This window comes from Hibiscus syriacus, unplaced genomic scaffold (genome assembly GCF_006381635.1).
Source record: "Hibiscus syriacus cultivar Baekdansim isolate YM2019G1 unplaced genomic scaffold, ASM638163v2 tig00003041_pilon, whole genome shotgun sequence".
Classification (NCBI taxonomy): domain Eukaryota; kingdom Viridiplantae; phylum Streptophyta; class Magnoliopsida; order Malvales; family Malvaceae; genus Hibiscus; species Hibiscus syriacus.
The window spans coordinates 8,957,676-8,981,484 of record NW_024061960.1 but is presented as its reverse complement, the minus strand read 5'-3'; the positions used below and the strand labels follow the sequence as shown (position 1 = coordinate 8,981,484).

The following is a 23,809-nucleotide window of genomic DNA, read 5'->3' as shown; positions in this document are numbered from 1 at the left end:
TCTACTATGGATAATATAGTATTGTCGGTTTTAACTGAAAATATCACTCTGTCTACTCTAAAATATTACACATCTAATAAAATTCCCAATTACAACAAAGAATCTTACATGTGTTTCTCAATTGAATAAAATTTACCACCGATAGTATCTTTTTATATTTTAACCTAAATTATTTAATCTACATCATTTAGTATAAACAATATAATATTTTCAGTTTCAATTGAAAATGCTATCATATCCACTTTAATATTTAGATAAAAAAAATAAAAATAAAATATATTTAATAAGTTAAAACAAAAACAAAAGATAATTTTAAATTTTAAGATATATAAAATATTCTTAACTTTGAGTAAAACATTTATATACTAAGATACAAAATTACATATTTGATAAAATAATCAAATACAAGCTATAATGTTACATGAATTTTTCATTGAATAAAACTTACAACTTATTATATTTTTTATTGTTTTAATCTAAAAATATATCTAATTTACATGATTTGATATAAATAACGTAATATATACAATTTCATTTAAAAATGTTATCATGTTCACTTAAAAAATTTATCATGTAATACTCATTATTTTTCCCAAGTAAAATATTATTACTATTTTTAACAATAAATTTTATATGATTATGTATTAATATTATATTCATGTTATTTTTTTTAGCATGCGATGAGTCTTAACTATTAATCCACACACAGAATAAGAAAGCTGCCACGCATTTTTAATTGTTATGTACAAGAATAGACACATTATTATTCATAAATATTTAGTGTAAAAAAATCCTAAAACTTCATCTTTCCTTAATTCAAGATTTCTCTTAATATTTTTGTATCATCTTATTTTTTTATTTAGTTAATGACAATATCAATTTAAATGTTGATTGTTGATCGTTAATAATTTTTTTCTCTTGTTTTTCATACTATATCCTTTGTTTTTTTTTCTTGATTTTTTTTTTAATTTTGAATAAGAATTTTTGTCCTTGTGACACATTTTCCTTTACTCTTGTGGAATGTTTTTTCTTTGCTCTTGTAGCATATTTCTTATGGCTTTTGGTATGTTTTTGCATACATTTACGATCATTTTGGTGATAGAACAAATATTCTCATGTTATTTGTTTTCTGATTAGTTTGACAATGATCATGTATAGATAAATCCATTATTTAGTAAAATGTTGTTTGTTGATATAATTAGAATCATTTAACGAAGCAGTCTGTCATATAGTTTAGTTCGCTCACCACTCCTTTATCACTTCATAAAGCGTATCATTCGACAGATATAAGGAGTTTTGTAAAAGGTTAATGAGTTATTTTGATGTTGAACATCATTCTCGAGATAATGTTTCGTTTTTCTTCGAATCATTGGGTTTAATATTTTTATTTTATGTGTGTTTTTTATAATTATTGTTTTTATTTTTCTCTCTATACTTGAGTATATTGTAATTCTAATTCTTTTCATTATTTTTATAAATAAAATCTAAATATCATCATATATATATATGTTTAGCGTAAAATTAAAAAAAAGACCTCACTAGTCACACTATTAATATATAAAATAACAATGTATGTTAATATAATGTTGAAAATCTTGAGATCCACATGCCTATTTTTCGTAAAGTCGATAATAATTCCGGCGAAACCAGTATCTTTCTATGGTTAGATCTTGTCCCATAGGTATATGCCGATGCGGATAGGCACTTTACTCAAATATCAAAATTTTTTTCCTCAAATGATTTTGAAGAAACTACAGATAAATGAAAAAATGTAGTAATATGGAAAAGATATAGGGGTAAAGTATATAAATGATTATCGAATATAGCCCGTTTTTATTGAGTTTTCAATTATTAAAAATTATAAAATGATTTCTCAATTATAAGATATTGTTTGATTGAATCTCTCGATTGTTAAAATTTATAAAATAGTTAATCTTCTAAACTTCTAGATTTTCGTTAAAATTTAGTTTAATACAAAAATATATATTTAAATTATACCTTAAGTTAACTTTAAAGACCTAAATATTTTTTTATTAAAAATAAATATAGAATATTTCATACATTAATTGTCTAACGATTTCTCCATCACCCTTAGTATATAAATTAGTGATTAAAGAAGAGAAACACTGGCCTTAATTTTTCTCTTAATCCATACAAAGCCTGGCAGCATAATCCAATAGTATTATTTAATATTAATTTCATTCTTAATCCATACAACAGAATTTTCTAAAACTCTTTGCCAGCTCACTATTATTTATTTTATCCCATTTTAATCAAATACTAAAATTTACTTGCCACCCATTAAAAATCAATTTGCTAATACCAAAGCACACAAAATATGTGCAAGTCTTAATATCTTCAATGAGCAGAAAACTAACATTAAAACTTCAAAACCAAGATTTTACATCAACTCGCAAGAAATCACTGGCTAACTGCGCCGCATGTGGCTTCAGACAAGTATGGTGAGTCGGTCACAGAGTCAACCGCCTCATCATGACACGGTGAGACCTCCACCCCACGAATCTCGTCGATCATCTTCACCACGAGACCGATTTTAGGCCGTTGATCAGGAGAAGCGGAAGTACAAGCCATTGCAATCTGCAATAACCCAACCATTTCCTCCTCGATGTCCTTGTACCTCATTAGCTCCAGATCGAAAACCTCCGCCGTCCATTCCTCCCTCACCACCGATTGTACCCATCGGGGTAAATCAACGGGCCCGCTGTATCCATACCCCGCGCCACCGTTATTATCCACCACAGAAGGGCACTTCCCCGTCAGAATCTCGAGTAGCAAGACACCGAACGAGTACACATCGGATTTCTGGGTGAGCTTCCGGCCATCGGATGATAATTCCGGCGCACGATAGCCGTTTGATCTCGGGGCATTGTTGGTGGGTGAAGCGAAGATGGAGAGTCCAAAGTCCGACACGCGTGCATCGCCTGATTTATCGAGGAGGACATTCGTGGATTTGATGTTACCATGGGTGAGTTTAAGAGTCTTGCATGTATTGTGAATAAAAGCTAAGCCACGAGCTGCTCCGGCTGCTATTTTCAGCCTGGTAGTCCAGTCCAACGGCGTTCTCCCCGGTCCTCGGTTCCCTGTAGGGAAAAACAACAACGAATATTATACTACAGAACAAAGGTCGTGATCCTGGAAATTTGTATGCAAGTAATATGGAATATATATATCAGTTGGGCCAATCCATATCAGAAAGCGATGGATGATGAACTAATAATGATTTTGATCAAACGGCGTCTATCGTTTTACTTTTTGGCCATATTCGCTGCAAAAAGAAAAGGCCAAAGGCTCGTCATTGGGAAAAGAACAAAAAGAAAAAGGAAAAAGAAGACATTATTGTCTACCGGAGATGGAGCCCTAACGGGTCAAATCTTCTTCAAGCTTCACGTTACAGGGGGAAGACATTATTATTAATTCGTTAATTTTCATGTTCAACCACCAAATTAAGTTTTGTAAGTTATCCAAGCAAATGCTGTAATCAAACTGCCTGTACTTACGAGAAAGTGACCCATCAACCATCTCCATAAACCCCACAAATATATCTGCCCGGTGAGGGTAGTTACTTCCACCCACCCACCGCAACAACAACCAGATTCATTGATTTTGTATGAAATGAACTTGAAACTAATGCAAAAAAAGCAGGTGAAACATACCGTGAAGTAGCCAAAACAAGCTACCATTGGGCATGAAGTCGTAGACCAAGAGCTTCTCTTCCCTGGCAAAATAGTAGGCTTTCAAGCTAACCAAATGGGGATGCCTTAACCTTCCCAGAACTTCCATTTGTTGCTCAAATTCTCTCTTCCCACCTACGTTTGCGTCTTTTAATCTCTTCACGGCCAGCACATTTCCATCGTCGAGCACCGCTTTGTACGCCGTACCGAACCCACCTTTCCCCAACATTTCAGCCGAAGCTCTCAACAAATCCTCCAGCTCAAACCTCCGAACCCCTTCGAAGAACACCATTCTTCCCCTCTCGAAACCCGGCTGTGCCGGATATGGACTCGAGGAATAAACGATCTTCTCTCCATCGAGAACCTTGGATCCCTTCCCCTCTCTCATTTTCGTAACGTAGTTTCGCCAGAAGTAACAGTAAAGCAAGAGAGAAACCAAAGCCAGAACCAAAACATCCCCTAAAATAATCGCTATTAAAGCCAATGGGCTTATTTTGGCTGCATTATGCTGATGTTGAGGGTTTGGAGTTTTGTTGGGGTTTCCAGTCGCCGGCAATGAGCTTGGGGATGAAGCTATAACAGTTGGGTTTCGACCTGGCATTAACGGCGACGCTAATGCCCCGTCCGATCCGGGTTTTGTCGGTTTACTCTCAATGCTCTTACATTTTTCCAATGGAGCTCCGCAAAGAGCTGCATTTAAACCAAAGGCCGTAACTGGGAAACTCGACAAAGACTGTGGTATTTCACCTGAAAGCCTGTTACCAGAAACGTTCAGGTCCTGGAGGTTCGGAAGATTGAGACCAGAAACCGGCCCTGAAAACCGATTCTCCTCGAGCCGGAGCGTCAAAAGATGAGTCAAACGGTTGATAGTAACGGGGATTTCACCGGTAAAGTTGTTAAACGACAGATCGAGACGGTACAACCGAAACAGCGAGATAACCGAAGCCGGGAACTCACCGGTGAACTCGTTGTGGGACAAAAACAGGAGCTTCAGAGCAGTGAGATTAGAAAGGTCGGGAACCGGACCCGAGAGACGATTTTGCTTTAGACTGAGTACTCGAAGCTGGGTAAGCGAAGCAAGGGGCTCGAAAGAGCCGGTGAGGTCGAGATTTTCCAGGACGAGCCGAGAGATTCGGTTCTGGAAACAAGTGACCCCGGTCCAGGTACATACGTCAACGGTTGAGTTCCACGAAGCTAGCTTGTTGGACTTGTCTGCCGCTGATTTGAAATCCATTAATGTCTTTAAATCAGGGTTTTGAATAGCTTGGACAAGAGAGCACAACAGAAAAAGGAGTAAAACAAGTGGGTTCAAGAAGCTAGTTTTCGCCATTTCTGCCCTGAGAGAAGCACACAGAGCAGGGGAAGTGAAGTTGTCTCAAGTTTAGAGTTTGAAACGAAGATTATAGGTCAGTGGAGGGGTGAGTGGTGAGAGAGGAAATAACGCAAAACATGAAAGGTTTTATTGATAATAAAAAAAGTAAGTATTTCATTTCTGGTCGATTGGACTGAACCAGCTGGATTTGCTCAAAAAGCTTGTAACGTGTTCTATTACGAGGTAAATTTATTATAAAATATTATAATAATATATTGCTGCTGTCTTAATTAATTCTTTGTAACGTTTTAATAATTGTCTTAAATTACCTGCATTAACTTCCGATCTTAATCTGAATCTGATGAATTTGGACGGCCGAGATTTGATCGAAAGGCTCACGGACCACGGTAGATGAATCAAATGAGTGAAGCTGGTGTAGAGCTATTGACCTTGATGAGTCTTTATTTGTTATTTTAGGGTAAATCAGTGGGTACTCTGTGCGGATTAGTGTAAACGAGACAAGCTTCTTAATTTAATTGTTAAAATGATTGTTAAATAAGAAAAACCATTTTTTATATTAAAGTATAATATAAATAATAATATTATCGATTCTCAGCGAGAATGCTATTTTTTTCTAAAATTAATATTTTATATTAATAATAACATTAATCAATACATTAACTCGTATTATATTTAAAATTCTTTCAAGAATATTATATATGCATGAAAAATATTAGTCATCAGAAAAGTGAAATATATTTCTTTCAACATTTTCTCATCATAGGTATTTTTATCACATAATTTCAGTTAGGAAATGATTCAAAACATAATAGAGTTATACTAATTGACCCATGATAATTTATTTTTAATTAATATTTTTTAGTTATTTTATTTAAATTATATAAAATTTTAAAGATAAAAAATATCCTTATAATTATACGTATAACCATTTAAAATATTTTTCTTTTTTTTCCTAATTGAGTTAATACTGTTTAACTTGTAACATCTAAAATTAGCTGACCCTATTCTCATATGTAATGGGGTAAGGGGAGGTAGGGTAGTAGGTTGCCCCCAACGCCAGGTTGAGAGCAGCTTCCGTGGAAGACCTCCGGCAGTTATAATTATGAATTATCCACCGTGGGACTCAATCCTACGACCACAAGGTTAAGAGCCTTGCGCTCTACCAACTGAGCTGGACATGTAATTCTTTAATTTGTAACATCTCTCAATCAAATATCTAATATTAATAGAGATGTTTATGTTATTAATATAAGAAAAAATGAGGTAGGGCTCTGCAAGTGAAATAATATATGTAGTATATAATAAAGTTATTGTTTTAATAAATAATTTTGAAACTCGTGATTATAATAAATAAATGTTTAAAAAGTGAATATGAATATGAAAAAGCGAATAAAGAGTAGAGTGGATTAAGGGATAAATGGGGTATTTAGAGGCACAAGTGTGCCTTTAGACTTGTTTGAGCAACACTGGAAAAGCGATGAACTTGGTTTATCGGAGTTGTTTGCTTTACCAGTAAATTAAAATAGAAAATAGAAAATAGAAAAGGTTGCATATTTGGTCTAGTTTTTCGCTTCTGCCTTCTGCTTTTCATCTTCTATATGAACTTTGACTAGTCGAAGTTGTTAGCTTTTGACAATAACAATCAATATTAGAATAAAGTATGTATTTGATATTTCATCTATTATTGTAATTTTGTTTTAATCTCTCACTTATTTTTAAAATTATATTTAACATTATATTTTATTTTTATTTTGGTATACTATCGCTAAGTTTGATGATTAATTCAACATAATGATGATGTAACATGGTATAATAATAATTTTAATCTCCAAAACTTATATATATTCTATCAAATTTGTCTTAATTCAAAATAACTCAATAAATCCTCGATATATAAAAATCCTATCAATTTGGTCCTTATTCTAATTTGAAATAAATTAATAATTTATTAATATTTTAAAGTTTTAACAAATTACAAAATTTATTATTAATTTAATAATAATTTTTAAATATTGAAAGTTTATTGAATTATATCGAATTAGGAGCAATTTGATAAAATATGTAAGTTTTTAGATTACAACTATTATTATACCATGCCATGTCATCATTTTCGTTTAATTAAATGGTAAACTTAATGACAAGGTATCAAAATAGAAACAAAACGTAACATTAAGTTTGATTTAAAAAAAAGATAGATGACCAAAATAATAATATTGAATAAATGAGATGTCAAATAGATAGTTTATTGAGTAGGGTGAATGTTTACTTGTCCGAATTCATCGAGTGTGATTTGATTTTGTCATAAAGATGAACGATTGTGAAGCTTTGTTTAGATATGAATCATTCAAATAATGTTTGATAATATTTGATAGTGAAGTGATTAAAAGATATTATTTGTATAAAATTTTCTTTAATCAATTAACAACATACACATACTTTACAGATATAGTTGCTGATGCTAAATAAAAGACGATAGTTTCAAGTGTTGTTTGGAAATGTTGAAAGTTACAATTTTTTTTCTTCTTTTTAAAATTTTTAAGTGAATGTCTTTCATATACTTCTCTAACCATTAAAAAAAAGGGATTTGTATATACTAAGGCTTAAGTCGAATTTTTCCTCTCAATAAATATACTCGGGTATTGCTTAGGCCTGATGGGACTTAAAAAATGTTTATGGATATGAGTTTGATGGGAGAATTGGGCTCTAGGCCATGGTGAGGATGCGAGTTAATTTATATTGGAATTCGATATGCGGTTTGCGTTCGTAGATAATTTCTCACGACGCTCGATTATGATTTGTAGTTGTAGATGATCTTTCAGTAGTTTAATCTCCTGTTATGATTCGTTTTTCGATACAGTCAAATTTGTTTATATATGTCTTTTGTTTGAATTTTTAGGATGAGTTTTAACTTTTTCATCATATGATTATTGTCTGATCTCGAGTGACTAATTTATTATATCAACGATTATAACAAAATATATTAATTATACGTTTAATTTAATAACTTCATTATAATTTTAAATATTTTTTATTTTTAATAAAATAAACAATTTAATTACATAAAGTAATAAATGATATACGAGTAGGGTAGAGAAAATAGGTGGACGTCTAAGGAAATGAGTTTTTTTACGAATTCTAATGAGTTTAAAATTCATGACTTAAAATAATATAAAAAATAAAAATAAATAATTTAATCAACCAAACAAATATGCTCACTGAACAACTAATAAATGAGTCCAAGGTGAATGCGGTCGGCAATTATCCTTTGAGTGCATGTTGAATTAATAATTTGTAATAACTTTGAAAAGATGGAAATATGTATTATTTTATTTAATGAATCTATTTATTATATAATTTATGAAACGAAATTTAGAGTGATTTGATATGATTAATTAAATTTGATAATTTAAGACTAATCATAATGATACATTTCTTATTAATATAAAATAACCGAAACATGAAAATTGATACTTATATATTAATTGAAAAAGTTTTTTAAAATTAATTTAATAAATTAGTATGTCAATATATATATATTGAATAAAATTAGTTCCTAAAATATTCATGTAATAAATTATTACAATTGACAAATATACTTATATTTAAAATTTTAAAAAAAATATTTGTTCAAAAAGTTTTAGAAAAATATATAATAAATTTCGGTATTGATTATTTGTCATTTAAAATATTAAGAAAAAAATAAAAAAGCCACAATTTTACTAAATTAAAAAGAAAATTATTAAAATAAATTCATTATCCAAACTTAATTGAAGCCCGAATGAGACTGAAACCTAAATCTTTCTTGGACTGCAAGTTTTTCAATTTTTTTTTTATTTTCTACAAAAGCCAAGTGCAACGGCAAAATATAAACGCATTCTCTGATTATTCAACCAAGTTCAAGTTCAAGTTCAAACCAAAACCTAAAACAGTGTCTCCAAGAACTCCATCACGGCTATGGCTTTCGTGTATTACAAGTTTAAGAGCTCCAAACTCTTCCATGCATGCTCTTCCCATCAATCATCTGTTCATCTCAGTTCATGATTTCAAAGCCGAAATCTTTGCTTCCAATCGTTACGGCCATGGCAAGGATTTCGATTTGTTGATCAGCGACGCCAAAAATGATGAACAGTTCACGGAAGAGTCTTCGTTGATCCACGCGAATTCTTCCGTTTTGATTCGTCGCGTTCCTGGATTGCCTTCGTTCCCAATTGTTATCGGTGAAAGAAAACCCAAGATTGCCAACAACCAATCATCTGCTTCGAAAGACCATCAAGAAAACGGAGGATTTGGACTTGATTTCAGTTCAGTCCCTGAAACCCTAACCGTAAATCCAAGAAACACCCAGTGTAAAGAAGACAAAATCAATGGTGGGTTTAAGATTGCAGCTGGAAAAGGATTCGTTAAGGGTTTTGATCAAAAGAGCCAAATCCCACCACAGGGATACGTTTGCTATCGGTGTAAAGTGGCCGGACATTACATTCAACACTGTCCCACCAATGGCACCCCTAACTTTGATTTCAAAAATGTTAACACGATTTCGGAGACGTCTGTTTCGAGCTCCAATAGTTCTGGGATTTCTTCGATTTCCAGTAATGGTACTTCAGTTGATCAAAAGATAGCACCCGAATTGAACTGTCCGTTGTGTGAGAAAATAATGAAGAATGCTGCATTGACAAAGTGTTGCTTTGCTAGTTTCTGTGATAAGTGTATAAGGGAACACGTTGTTTCCGACTCCGATTGTCTCTGCCGAAGGAAAATAACGGTTGATGATATTCTGACAAATATGACTCTTAGAGACACTATCAATCGAATCGTGAACGCCGAAAGTAAAGGTGCCACCGCCGTGAAAAGGAAGCAGCCACCTGCAGAGAATGAGACGCAACAACAGAAGGCTGATGCTGGTGGAGCAGAGTTTCCAAGGAAGAGGCAAAGGGTAGCAGACTCATATTCAGAGTGGGGGCAATGGCAAAGAATGCCAGTACTCACAGACAATACATGGAGAAGAAAAGCATAGGCATGACAAATTTGGAATTTCTTTCAACTCAAAGACATATGTTCCAACTTTTACATGATGAGCAATCTTGTACTTTGATTTTAGCAATATAATTACAAATATTTGGTTTTAGTTTTCTTTGATTTTAAGGTTATTCGGAGAATAGTGTCTCTATCGCTAATATTACGTCCATTATATTTATATTTTCTCATGTTATTACCTTAAAAATTTCAAGAGGTATGTGTAGTGACGGAACTCAATTTTCCCTAGAGGGGCCATTTTAAAAAAAATTGTACATATTAACTAACTGCTTTCTGTATTTGTATCAATATAAACTTTATATTAAATTATTATATTAATAAAAGAAAATTTTATAAATACTTTAAATTCATCTGTTCAAATAAAAATTTGAAAAATTAAAATACATTGATAAATATAGGTATTTGAAATAAAACCATAAATATAAATTGAATTGAATTTGTTTTAAAAAAACACCTTAAACTGAAATGAAATTAAAAATTAAATATTTGTAACTTGATTGAAGTTCACAACTCAAAAAAAGATGAACAACTCAAAGAATATAAACAATCAAACAAGAAAAAACACAAAAAAAAAATCATATCTTGAAATAAAAAATGAAAAAGAAAAAAATATTTTAATTCATTTATAAATAAAACAATAATATAAAAAATAGATGTTAACTTTTTTTTAATAAATGATATTTAGGTTGTTTCTAATCCCTAAAGTAGTATATGCGTCGTTTTTGGAGAAGCCAAATTTAATAACTTATTAACGTTTTTCTAAGGGATAAACTTAATATTTTAATATTTATATAAGGTAAATTAAATATTTATTACATATGTTTCGTTTTGATACCTAAACTTTATTTTTTTAAAATCATATTTAACATTTAGTTTATATTTTATTTTTGTATCCGTCGTTCAAAACTCAACGACGATTTTAACGTGATATCATAAGGTAATGTCACATCATTATTGGGAAAAAAATACAATGTTTAAGTTCTATTAATTTTTAACGGTAAAATACTAAATTAAAACTTAAACTAAACGTCATATATGATTTTACAAAAATAAAATTTGGACACCAAAACAGATAAAAATAATAGTTTATGTATTAAAATGTAGTTTACCCATTTATACATATGATATATATAAATATATTTTATTTTTTAAATACTTTTTGGGGTGGTTCCGCCGTTGGGTTTGTGCACCGAAGTTACTTTTGAGAAAGAAAAAAAAAACAATCTTTCTTTAAAATATATAAAATTTTATAATTCAAGCAAGATAAATGGTTAAAACCAACCATCAATAATGACAAATTAAAAACTAAATTAATTAATTCACTCTATACATCGAATTTTAATATCTTTTATAATTATTAGGAAAAACATGAAAAGTATCGTTAAGAACAGCATCCAAAAAAATTGTTAGAAAGCTTCTTTTAATTCAAGTGATCAACATACGATAAATGCAGGGATGCAGTGAGTAGAAATTTTAAATTCCCTTATATATTAGATATTTTCTTTGTATTTTATGTGATCTATTTGATTTCATACCCCTAAAATTTTATAATCTTGCACTTTCTAAATTTTAATATAATTTTTTATATTTGCATCCACCAACACAAATTCATGTATCAGTCATTGGATAAATATTATCTTATTAGAGTATAAATTATCTTATTATTTTATCTACGAACTTAAATAAAAAAAAACAAAAATTGAAACAGAGATACCACCATCATAATACAATCTTTGATAAGCAGTTCAAAATCTAAATCAATGGTATCTTGGTTCCAAATTGCATTGATGACCAATGTGGAAGAGTTTATAGTTCCTCCGGATCATGACAGATCGATTTTTTCCAGAGATAGATTCCATCCATTCCTTAAAATTTTCAAATTCTATTATATTTTAGATTTTTCTGGACATTCTCTATTAATAATATGTTTTTACCGTCTAAAATTTTATAAGTTTGCTCATTTATAAAATTTTATAAGTTCGGTCTCCTATCATAAAATCATGCATCCCTGATCGTCTTCGATGTTGACCAGGTGGTTCATGTCTGTCTAGGTCAATAGGAGGTATGGATGTTGGAGAGTTTAAAGTTCCCATGCCATATGGAAAGCAAGTAAAGGTAAGCTTGTTGGACCTTTTGCAATGTTCTTGTTGATGTTATGGTCACTTTCTCATTTGAAATTGAAGAGCATATGCACACATTTAAAGTTTGTAAATGAAATTGCTGATTTTTTTTAAAGCTGTCAAATGCTGGTGGGAGGCTTATAATTGCTTCGGATGGCATATGGGATGTCCTATCGTCGGGAACGGCAGCAAAATCTTGCTGTGGTCTACCAGCCGAAGTTGCTGCTAGACAAGTAGTTAAGGTGATTCAATTCATTGTCATACGGTTTCTCCTTTTAGACCAGTTTTTTTTCATGTTCTAATATCTTTTTGCTTAGGAAGCATTAAGGACACGATGGTTAAAGGATGACATGACTTGCATTGTCGTCAACATAATTCCCCCTGAAAATTCACCGCCGCCTTCGCGTCTTCCGGGAAGCCGAATAAACTGAGAGCGTTTTTATTCAGGAGCAAGTCCCGTGATTCCGCCAATAAACTAGCGAAGAAGCTTTCAGCTGTTGGTATAGTGGAAGTACTGTTTGAAGAAGGCTCAGCAATGCTTGCTGAAAGGTTTGCATTTAGCACTAGCAGTATCTAAAACTGTCATTGCCGCTAAAATACTCGAACTCAGACGTGCGTGTCGGATATAAATATCTAGGAAGTAAAATACAGTAAAACCTCTATAAATTAATAATAACAAGACCACATAATTTTTTTTTCTGATTCAATAAACCTACATATTTTTAATGAATAAAAGGAACTTAAAAAGGTATTAATTTATCGAGTGCTTCCTTCCGCGTATAGTAAGACCTCTATAAATTGAATGAGACAATATCAAATTGTTTTGGACATTATAAAATCCATTCTCATGATGAAGTAGCCTCAAAGAATTTAAATGAAGGAATTACTTAAAAATGTATTCATAAACTTGATACGATGATTAATGGCTTTAGGTATTGCAACAAAATGAATGTCAATCACCTATTGAGGATGAAACTAAAGATGATACAATACATTTGAGATCAATTACGTGGAAAGAAGCACTCATAGTGGCAATAACTCTTCACAATTTTTTGTTATAGTATGAGAACTCAACATCGGAACTTTTGAATACAATAAAGAAAGTAAGAGATGAAATACAGTTAGATTTAAATTTTAAGAAGAAACAAACAATAATATAATCATATTTTACTAAGTTGTCTTAATTATATTTGCAATTTTGTAGAATTATTAATTTATAATATTGAAAGGACCATAAATTTCTATAAGGGTCTTCCGGAAAATTATTATCTTATTAATTTATTGAAATTATTAATTTAGACTGATAGATGATTTATTTGGTTATTATTTTGCCTTTAATTTGATGCTTAGTTTTTTGGTTTTTGTGGTTGATTTACTCATTTTGATTCATTTTCTATGCAATACACTAGATTCTGGAAAGTACACTAAAAGGAAAGAATTTTGCAGTTTTTATTTTTGGAGTCAAAGTTGGATTAGTGGGCATGACTCTAAGCATGATGCATCTGACGTGACGTTGAGTTAGCAGCTTCTAGAAGGTCCAATCAGCGTTTCTAGAAGGACGAACGGATCAATCACGTTTTTGAAATTCGAATTCGAAAATTATCTTATTTTTTAGGATTTTAGTTTGAATATTTTCAAGAATTATCTTTAGGAGTTATCTCTTGTTTTTAGGAATTATATTTTCATTATTTTTAGGGATTTAAAAAGCTATAAATACCCCTCAGGGTAAACTTGAAAACACATTCAGATTTTCATTCTTCTTCTTTGCTTTGGGTTTTATAAAAGTTTTTCTTTTATAAGCCAAGGGTTGAAGCGATGACTCAATTTCGATTGTGAGGATTGAAAAGCACCAAAAATACCTTTGGATAAGTTTCTTAATTTTCTAGAGAAATAGGATTGACAATCATCATTTCCTTTAAAATCAAAACACTTTTAAATAAAAAAGTCAATGTTGGTTTGGATGTTGTTCTGGTTTATAGTTCGAAGGAAGAATCAGCTGGTAGCAAGTTCGACTTCATGTGAACACACTTAGCGGCGGTCCGCTAAAGGAAATTGAGATCGAACTCAATTCTCATTGAGATAACATAGTCTAAGTTGAGTTTTTCCAGATTTTTAAAACTAAGTTGGTGTTGACGACGATAGTCGTAGACGATAGTCGTAGTTAGTCCTCATAAGAATTGAAATTCAAATATAGATTTTGGATTATCGGTTTATAAGAGAGAGAAACAAGTTACATGGGTTGGGCCCTATAGACTGTAGCCGACAGATATCCGAAGTGAAAATTTATTCCGATGATCAGATGGAATTGAGGCAAAGCTAAAACCTAAGGCTGTTTTCACCTTAAGTTTTCTTTATCTCAATTTATTTATTTTATCATTATCTCATATTTTTAAACAATTTAAAATTCCCAATTTAATCTCATATTTTATCCAAATCCATATATTTTCTCATCTTTATCCAGATCTAAAATTAGAAAGTCCACAACTTCATAGACTCCAAAGTCTCTATGGACCGACCCTGCTTCTCTTTACTACTATCTTCCTTTATTTATTTATTTTTAAGGATAAGGAATTATTTGACAGTAATACGACGCCTGTCAAATTGGCGCCGTTGCCGGGGACTTCGGCTAAAATAACTGATAGAGTTGTTTCTTTTTTATTTATGACCAGAAGTAATCCAAGTGATTTGGTAGAATTTAATCAAGAAATCGTAACTCGAGCCAGATGAATTCACACAAAAACGCTTCAAGAAAAAAGAAGAAAACGACAACAGGAACAACTGGAGCATTCAAATCCAAAATTAAATCCGAAAGGATCATTTTCTTTCAATACAAATGAAGAACCGATAATCGAAGATACACTAGGCACAGACAACACGTCAGAACCAATGATAGATCAAACGATTCACTAGTTATCTGCGACACCTGCCGTACAACAACCCCTCTGCATCACTTTTCCTCAAGGTGAAACTTCGTTTACTCTGAAAAACGAGCCTTATTCATCTTCTTCTTACATTCCATGAGCTTCCTAGTGAGAGTCCACACAAACATCTCACAGAGTTTCATATGGTATATTCAAGCATAAAACCTCAAGAAGTATCTGAAGACCAAATAAAACTACGAGATTTCCCTTTTTCTTTATCTGGTTTAGCTAAAGAATGTTTATTTTATTTACCTCGTGATTCTATAAATACATGGGTTGATTTAACTCGGAATTTTCTTGATAGGTTTTCCCAGCAGCAAAAGCAAGTGAATTAAGAAGAAACATTATGGGAATAAGACAAAAAGATTGAGAATCATTTTACGATTATTGAGAGCGATTTAAGAAGCTTTGTGCAAGCTGTCCATATCATGAATTATCCGAGCAAACACTCCTCCAATATTTCTATGAAGGGTTACTTTCAATGGAGATGAAGACTATAAATGTTGCTAGTAAAGGAGCTCTTATGAACAAAACACCAGTTGTAGCAAGGGAATTAATTTCAGCAATGACTGCCAACTCTTAGCAATTTGGCACTTCAAGTGAACCCAGCCGACAGGTTCACGAGATAAGTACTACTTCCTTAGAAAACAAAATTGATAAGTTAACTGACACAATTAATTATTTGGTTGCAGGAAAAATTTGAGCAGCGAAAGTATGCGGAATATGCACAATGCCAGATCATCCAACAAACTGTTGTTCGAAATTACAAGAAGAAACTGACGCACAAGTGAACACAGTGGGCAATTTTTTGGGACCTTCTCAGAGGCCTTACAACCTTAACAAAAACACTTACAACCCGAGAGATCACCCAAATTTCAGTTACGTATAAAACTCAAGGCTTAATTAAGTCTATCAATCAAGGCCACCTCCGCCACCTCATGAATTGCCAAAGTCCTCTTTGGAATCTATCGTTAAGAGGATGGATGTTTCCCAAGAAAAATTCCAGAATCACATTGAGGCTCATTTGCAAGAAATAGATAAGTATATTATTCAACTAGCTCAGGCCGTGGGACGCTTGGAATAACAAGGTAAGCTTCCATCACAAACTGAAGCGAACCCACGAGAAAATGTTAGCGCCATCAACATTCGAATCCATATAATTATCGAATAACCAGTCCCATAGGATGTTGGCACAAATCCCCAAAAGAATGGAGAATACCTGAAATCTAAGAAAAAGAAAAAAAAATACTGAAGCAGAAACTCATAAGGACAAAGGGATTGATGTAAATCCCTAGAAAAAGAAGAAAAAAGCATCACAATCTGATCCATCACCATCTTCATATGCCACTCAGCCTCTTTTTCCTTTAAGGTTAGTAAAAGGAGACAAACAAGCTGAAGAGAAAGAAATCTTGGAAGTATTTCAGAAGGTTGAAATCAACATACCCCTCATTGAAGTAATCCGAAAAATATCAAGGTATGCTAGATTTCTTAAATACCTCTGTACCACAAAAATAAGGCTCACCGGAACTGAAAAAGTAAATTTGGGAGAGCATGTTTCAGTTGTTTTCCAACGAAAGCTTCCACTTAAGTTAAAAGATCAAGGTATGTTCGCTATACCTTGCAAAATTGGTAAAGTTAGAATTAAACATGCAATGTGTGATTTAGGGGCTTCTATAAATATTATGCCTTTATATGTGTACAACTTACTTTCTAATGAGACATTGAAGGATACAAGAGTGACAATACAGCTGGCGGATCGGTTGATAATATATCCCAAAGGACTTTTGGATGATATATTGGTTTAGGTAAATGAGCTTATATTTCCAGTAGATTTCTATGTCATTGACATGGAAAATGATCGAACAAATATTTGTTTTGAGATACTTCCGGGTCGTCCCTTAACAAAAAAAAATACAAAAATCGATGTAAAAAGTGAGATTCTAACAATAGAGTTTGACGGTAAGATCGTAAAATTTGATGTATACAAAGCAATGGGTTATCCTGATAATGTTGCTAGTATAAATTTTGTTGATATTATTGGACCTCCCGTTGATGATTATATAAAATCTAACTTTATTGATAATCTATGAAGGAATTGGAGGAATTTGAAAATGAAATCAGAGAGTTTGAGAAAATTCGGTTAATTCTTATTTATGCTTTACTCCCTCAAATCCTAAAATGCTACATTCTGTTTTGTAGGCTTCTCAAGTCGATTTGAAGAAGTTGTCAGAACACTTGAAGAACACATTTTTTGGAAAAAAATTCTTTGCCAGTAATTATTTCGGACAAGATGAAAAGGATTTCTAGAAAAGCCTTTGAGAATGCCAAAATCTACAAGAGAAGAATAAAAGAAATATATATGATCGTAGAATTTATCATAAGCAAGTTCTTAGTTGGAAAAAAACGTATGAAGTAAAGGAAGTATTTCTCTCGAAACCTGTAGTCTGGAATAGGTCGTCAAGCTAACGACGTTAAACAAAAGCGTTAAATAGGAGGCAACCTATTTCATTTTATTTTATTTTTAGTAAATTTTATTTTATTTTATTTATTTCATTTATATTTTATTTTATTTCATTTAATTTTTAGTAAATTTTATTTTATTAGGTACTTATTTTATTTTCTTTAAATTTTCTTTGAACATGTTCAAATTTTAATCGAATATACAGCCTTGGAGTAGTGTTTTACAGTTGGAGATAATACTTTGTTCAATAGGCGGCACAACATATTGTAAGATACCATGGTTCCAGCAAGAAGTCTATATTTGGTTGTCATTAGACCATGAGAGTATTTATGTTCCATCTCTTGTGCTTTTCTTTACATATTGGGACAATATGGTCTAAGTGGGGGGTAGAATTTGCTATCAAATTTTTCGCTTGCTTGTTTGATTGGTTGGGATTAAGTTTTTTTGATATTGATGTGTTGAAATCTTTAGTTGCCTATTTTGAAATTCACTTTATACTCTTGCTTCCTTTTGGAACGTGACCATGCTTTTATCGAACTTAATTTGCATGATGGTTACTGGCATAACTGGTGATTTTCTGTTAAATATTGATATTTCAAGCTTTTGTTGATGGAGATGATCTTGACTCAGTACATATAAATCTTTCTTGTGAGATTTGAGCCTAACGATCATATATTTTCTTTCTTTCTCATTGTTTGACTGAGTGTGCCAGACTAATTATGATATTCTAGAACTCGTAATCTTAATGCATATCGAGACTACATGTTGGACATAATGTTTTAATGTGATAGGGACACTTAGGATTAAGCCCATTTTCCCTCAAATAACATATCCATTTATATTTTCACTAGTGAACCAGTTTTTGAGCCTTTATCATTTTCTTGGTTTTTACCACATAATTAAACCCAAACCTTTATTTTCCCCCTTTTTCTACTCTTATCAAGACAAGTAGATTAGTTGTTTAATTTGATGTATGTTTTTATTTTATTATTTTTACCTTTGTGAAAAATGGTTCGAACAATGTAGAAATTACAACAATGCAGTGCAAAAATAGTAGAAAAAAACCAGAAAAAAATAAAAACGAAAAAAGCAGTGAAAGGAAAAAACAAAAAAAGATTGAAAAAGTGATTTATGTTTATGTTTATGCTTATTTGTTTACTTTTATTTTATGAAGTTATGAATAATTTGTAAATATCTTGTCTTGATACTTAAACCGATCATCATGGCCTTTTCCCTATCCTAACCTAAGCCACATTACATGTTGATTTAAAGACCCCTTGATTATTGCTTTATATTCACTTTTAGTAGTGAAGACTTGATTGGATTCCAAACCTATAGTAATATCTTGGTTAGTTCAGGTTTGAGTGATTTCATTTTACCCTAAACACTTTAAGCGGATATGAGTGAATCTTTGTGAGGCATTGAGTCATGCTTCATTGATGTTGAAAACTAATTGGGATATCTTGCTTCGCTTAAATTCTTCTTAGTTGTGATTTTGTTTGATTGTACCTTGAATTCGGCAATTGTCATGAACTTAGTTCGATTGAAAGTTTTAGGAATAAAGTGAAATTAAAGATGACAATTTATGATTTTAATGTGTTAATTGAGGAATGCTTGAGGAAAAACATTGAATAAGTGAGGGGGAATTTGATAGGTGGTTTATTTGGTTATTATTTTGCCTTTAATTTACTCCTTAATTTTTTTGTTTTTGTGGCTGATTTATTCGTTTTGATTCATTTTTTGTGCAATACACTAGATTCTAGAAATTGCACTAAAAGGATAAAATTTTACAGTTTTTTTATTTTTGGAGTCAAGACTGGATTAGTAGGCATGACTCTGGGCATGACGCATCTGACTTTGGGTTTTATAAAAGTTTTTCTTTATGTTCAAAGTTTTTATTTTTATTTTTAAAGATGCTAAGTATGATTGTCATACTTAACTAATTTCTCCGTAAGCCAAGGGCTGAAGCGATGACTCAATTTAGATTGTGAGAATTGAAAAGCACCCAAAAATACCTTCGGGTAATTTTCTCAATTTTCTAGAGAAATAGGATTGGCAATCGGCCTTTCCTTTAAAATCAAAACGCTTTTAAATCAAAAAGTCGACGTTGGTTTGGATGTTGTTCTGGTTTATTGTTGGGAGGAAGAATTGACTGGTAGCAAGTTCAACTTCCTGTGAACACACTTAGCAGTAATCTGCTAAGGGAAATTGAGATCGTATTCGATTCTTATTGAGACAACATAGTCCGAGTATGGTTTTTCCAGATCTTTAAAATTAAGTTGGTGCTAACGACAATAGTCGTAGTTAGTCCTCATAAGGACTTAAATTCAGATAGATTTTGGATTATCAGTTCACAAGAGAGAGAAACAAGTTACAGGGGTTGAACCTGTAGACTGTAACCGACAGATATTGAAGTGAAAATTTATTCCGATGATCAGATAGAATTGAGGCAAATCTGAAGTCTGAGGCTATTTTCACCCTAAGTTTTCTTTATATCAATTTATTTATTTATTTATTTATTTTATTATTATCTCATATTTTTAAACAATTTAAAATCATTTATTTTAATCTCGTCTTTTAACCAAATCCCTATCTTTTCTCATCTTTATCCAGATCTAAAATTAGAAAATTCACAACTTCAGAAACTCTAAAGTCTTTGTGGATCGACCCTGCTTCTCTTTACTACTCTCTTTATTTATTTATTTTTGAGAAGAAAGAATTATTTGACAGTAATACGACGTCTGTCATAGACCTTGGGCCTAGGTTGGGACCGAAAATAATTATTATTTTAGAGAGATTATTAATTTATCGAGTATTAAATTTATAGACATTATACTGTACTGCACTGTTTTCATTTGTTATTGCAGACTAAGAGACGACGAGTGCGCAGGGCAAACAACATGGGGTATATTCACATGTGGCGTATGCCAAGTGGACCTCGCTCCAAGTGAAGGCATCTCGGTTCATGCAGGTTCCATATTCTCCACCAGCTCAAAGCTGTGGCAAGGGCCCTTTCTTTGCGGTGGTTTCCGGAATATAATGGATGCCATGGAGAAAACGCCCCACTGGAGTTAAAGTGGCATAGCTCTTTAATGTATGGTTTCCGGAATATAATAGTCCTTTTTCACCAGATTAGGCAATTGTTTCAATCCTACTATGATGTGCAAATGTATATGTATTCCCACTCATCTAATAATGTATGGTATCTAATAATATTACATTTTTATGGTAATAAAATTTGATTGTTTCAAAACAATCTCTCATTGATTCTGCTTTCTTACATGGTTCCATACTCCATTGATGAGCTTCCATGGAAGAGCCTTTCCCTTGCTTTACTTGCCTGCAGTTTTTTGGCACAGTCCAAAAAATATAATATAAATGATGAAGAAGACTAAGCCAAGCAAGTAAGCAAATTTAAAGTCTTTCAATCCCTTCAGTGTTAACAATCTGCTAAAAGGTGCGATTTCCAGTATACAAATGAAGATGTCATTGAAGCTAAGTTGCAGTATTACCTGTTCTTCCCAATTTACGCAACTTGTAACAATGGCGAGCAGAATATTTTGGGTTAAAGAACCGGACTGTATACCGACCCACAGGCCAATCCCTTTCAACTGTAGCCAGAAGGCAAGGGTGGCAGCGGCAGGGATTCCGACGAGATAAAATGCTCCGAGGTTGACATAAGCTCCAATATGCTGCCATCCGCTTCCCCTCGCAACACCTGATCCAAGCATGTAACCATTTGTAAGACTACCACTGTAACATTCATCTCCTTGGAAATATATTAATTTTTCACCAAAAAGATAGCGAGTTTAACCTTGAAGAACCCCCTGTAAGCCGTCAAGAATAACAGACACACAAACCATGGGAGCCATGCTTGTCACAGAATCCACCATTTCCTTCTCGTTGCTATAAACATAACCGAAAACACGTCAGCTCGCAAACAGGATTCCAGAAACTATAACGCTGTCTAAAGCTGCAAGAGCTATAGCAGCATACATCGCTACACGTGCTGCTTGGGGGTTCCCTGCCCCTAGTTCATTGGAAACTCTAGTACTATTTATACAAATAGAAAATAATTCTTAGTTACATTAATTTGGTTTGAAAAAGTTGCAATTTTGATAAAAAGGAATTACAAAATAAGTTCATGCATATCAGGACATACCTTGCTGCAGCACCAAGTCCATATAGTATGGCATAAAGTGTTGAAATGGTGTTGAGACTGCTTAGGAAAGTAGAAAAACTTATTAGTAGAGTAATTACAACATGATGCAAATGAAAAATCATATGGCTGCAATATCCATTAAGCTTTGAAGGATACCAGATGCATCAATCCCAAACGATAGCAAATGAACATTCCACACAGATAGGACAGATGTTTCCAGCTCCGGATGTGGTAAAAGCCCTGACAGCAGGATAAGTAGCTCAAATGACCACCACTCAAGGCTACAATTGTTTGAATAAAGAAGACATTACAGACCTTCAACAGCTTAGGCATATATATTCAGGTGAGGAGAAGAGATAACGAACCAAATCATAACAGCAGAGGAGATAGCGAAACGGAAAAACTCTCTGATTCCTTGGAACAATTCCGTTGTAACGGGGACATGAGTTTTTGCACAGGCGGGAGAGTACAACATATAAAGTGCAAGGAAAATCACATTTAATCAGTTTGAGATACTAATTGCTAATGCTCCTCCTATATTTTCTAATCCAGACATGAACACCAAAGCCCAACATAGAGGTATATGTACTAAAAGACTGGCACAAGAGCATATGAGCATGAGAGTGATCAAACTTTGCGTTTGAAAGTAGCGCACAAGTGGTTGAGAAGTAGCATAGGCAAATAGTGCCGGGATTAGCCAATGGATAAATTTGCCGGCTTCGTGTGAAATTAAGGGATCTTGACCAATGAACACAAGTAGCCTCCCCATGTATAGCCATAGGAGGGACAGAGGGATGCAAACTAAGATTAAACAAAATATAGCAGTGTAGGTATGGATTCCCACTTTTCGGTACTGTCGAGCTCCATAAGCTTGTCTACACAGCGTTTCCAATGCACAAGCCATACCTAGCTGATAATCACATACAAATTACAAAATTTAGTTGTTTGATATTCTATAAGTTCAGATAGTAATAGTGGTGACAACTGACAATTCCAGTAATCCAAACTCAGTTCATCAGCTGGTCTAGACTCAGCAGCAAACCAATCATTCAATTATTGTACTTTTTTCTTTAATTTGTTAAACTGATAGTGATTGAAAAACTACAAGTCAAAAAGCATAAAGGAATATCTGTCATCACACATACTTGCTGCCCAAGTGTTTAAATTAACTGAAAAATAAAGATTTTTCAAGTCAACATAAGCCCAAAAGGTCCAAAAACATTTATACGTAAAAGATGGAGGGAGATCATGTGATTGGAAGTCAAGAGATCCAACCACAAAGAGAATATGAAAAGGGGACATGAATTTCCACGAGTAAACTCATTAGCTCTATATGGGTATGGTTAGGTTGAGTCAGAATCGAACTTCTAATTAGATACAATCATGTTAAATAAGGAAACCTAATTCCCTAGTAAAAGAGTAGGAACATACAAACAAATAGAGCTGGAGTTTGAGGACATTATAATTTTAAACATCACTATCGGTATGGTAAGTAGAAGCAAAATGCAAATTGACTTACAAGAAAACTGAAGCCGGTGACCCCGGCGAGAGAGATGGCAATGGAAGAGCTAGAGAGAGCAAGCTCACCGAGATGACCCACCATCATCGTTGATATAACTGGCAAGAGGTACTACGACATGGTCACCGCCACCATTGGCCCCGCAAGGCAACCCACCCTTTTAATTTCTCCGGCGAAAGCAGCCCATGATAAGCAGGGGTTGCTCCTCTCCTCCTCTAATTTGGGTATTAAACTCTCTTCCATTCTCTTCTTCTCCTGTGTGTCTACCGTCATGCCTTTCTTTAAGTTTTAAGAGCCGCCCTTACTTGGGAAACTAGAGAGACAAAACAGAAAGACGACAGAATTTGGCTTTACAAGTTTAGAAATGGCGTGCATCACGTTAAAACGACATCCCTTTATTATAACTATCTTTTAGTTTTATTAACACCCCATTTAAATTATATAACATATTTAATTGGTTTATCAAGCTGTTAGTTTTTATTTCTTTATATTTTTTTAGATCATAAACTAGGATTAGGATTATATAATAACAATTAATTATTCAAATATTTTAATTTATATCACATT

General features: G+C 32.7%; 1 protein-coding gene and 3 pseudogenes across 1 annotated transcript; 2 read left to right on the top strand and 2 right to left on the bottom strand.

The window, feature by feature from the left end:
- Positions 1–2,289: 2,289 nt before the first annotated feature.
- LOC120171826 (probable leucine-rich repeat receptor-like protein kinase At1g68400) lies at positions 2,290–5,118 on the bottom strand. The gene is made up of 2 exons (XM_039179467.1): positions 3,675–5,118; positions 2,290–3,101 (listed from the first exon to the last, which is right to left on the bottom strand). Exons 1-2 carry the CDS (start codon positions 5,020–5,022, stop codon positions 2,422–2,424), a joined length of 2,028 nt encoding a protein of 675 aa, XP_039035398.1. The 5' UTR covers positions 5,023–5,118; the 3' UTR covers positions 2,290–2,421.
- A 3,861-nt stretch (positions 5,119–8,979) lies between these two features.
- On the top strand, positions 8,980–10,039 carry LOC120173952 (annotated as a pseudogene).
- Positions 10,040–11,506: 1,467 nt separating this feature from the next.
- Positions 11,507–20,646, top strand: LOC120173941 (annotated as a pseudogene).
- Positions 20,647–20,783: 137 nt separating this feature from the next.
- On the bottom strand, positions 20,784–22,821 carry LOC120171816 (annotated as a pseudogene).
- Positions 22,822–23,809: the final 988 nt, after the last annotated feature.

Bases quoted from the DNA above. Each gene is read 5' to 3' on its own strand.
- LOC120171826 (XM_039179467.1), bottom strand. From the start codon at position 5,022: ATGGCGAAAACTAGCTTCTTGAACCCACTTGTTTTACTCCTTTTTCTG. The intron at 3,102-3,674 runs GTATGTTTCACC...TTTTCCCTACAG, and splicing joins CTTGTTTTGGCTACTTCACG to GGAACCGAGGACCGGGGAGA.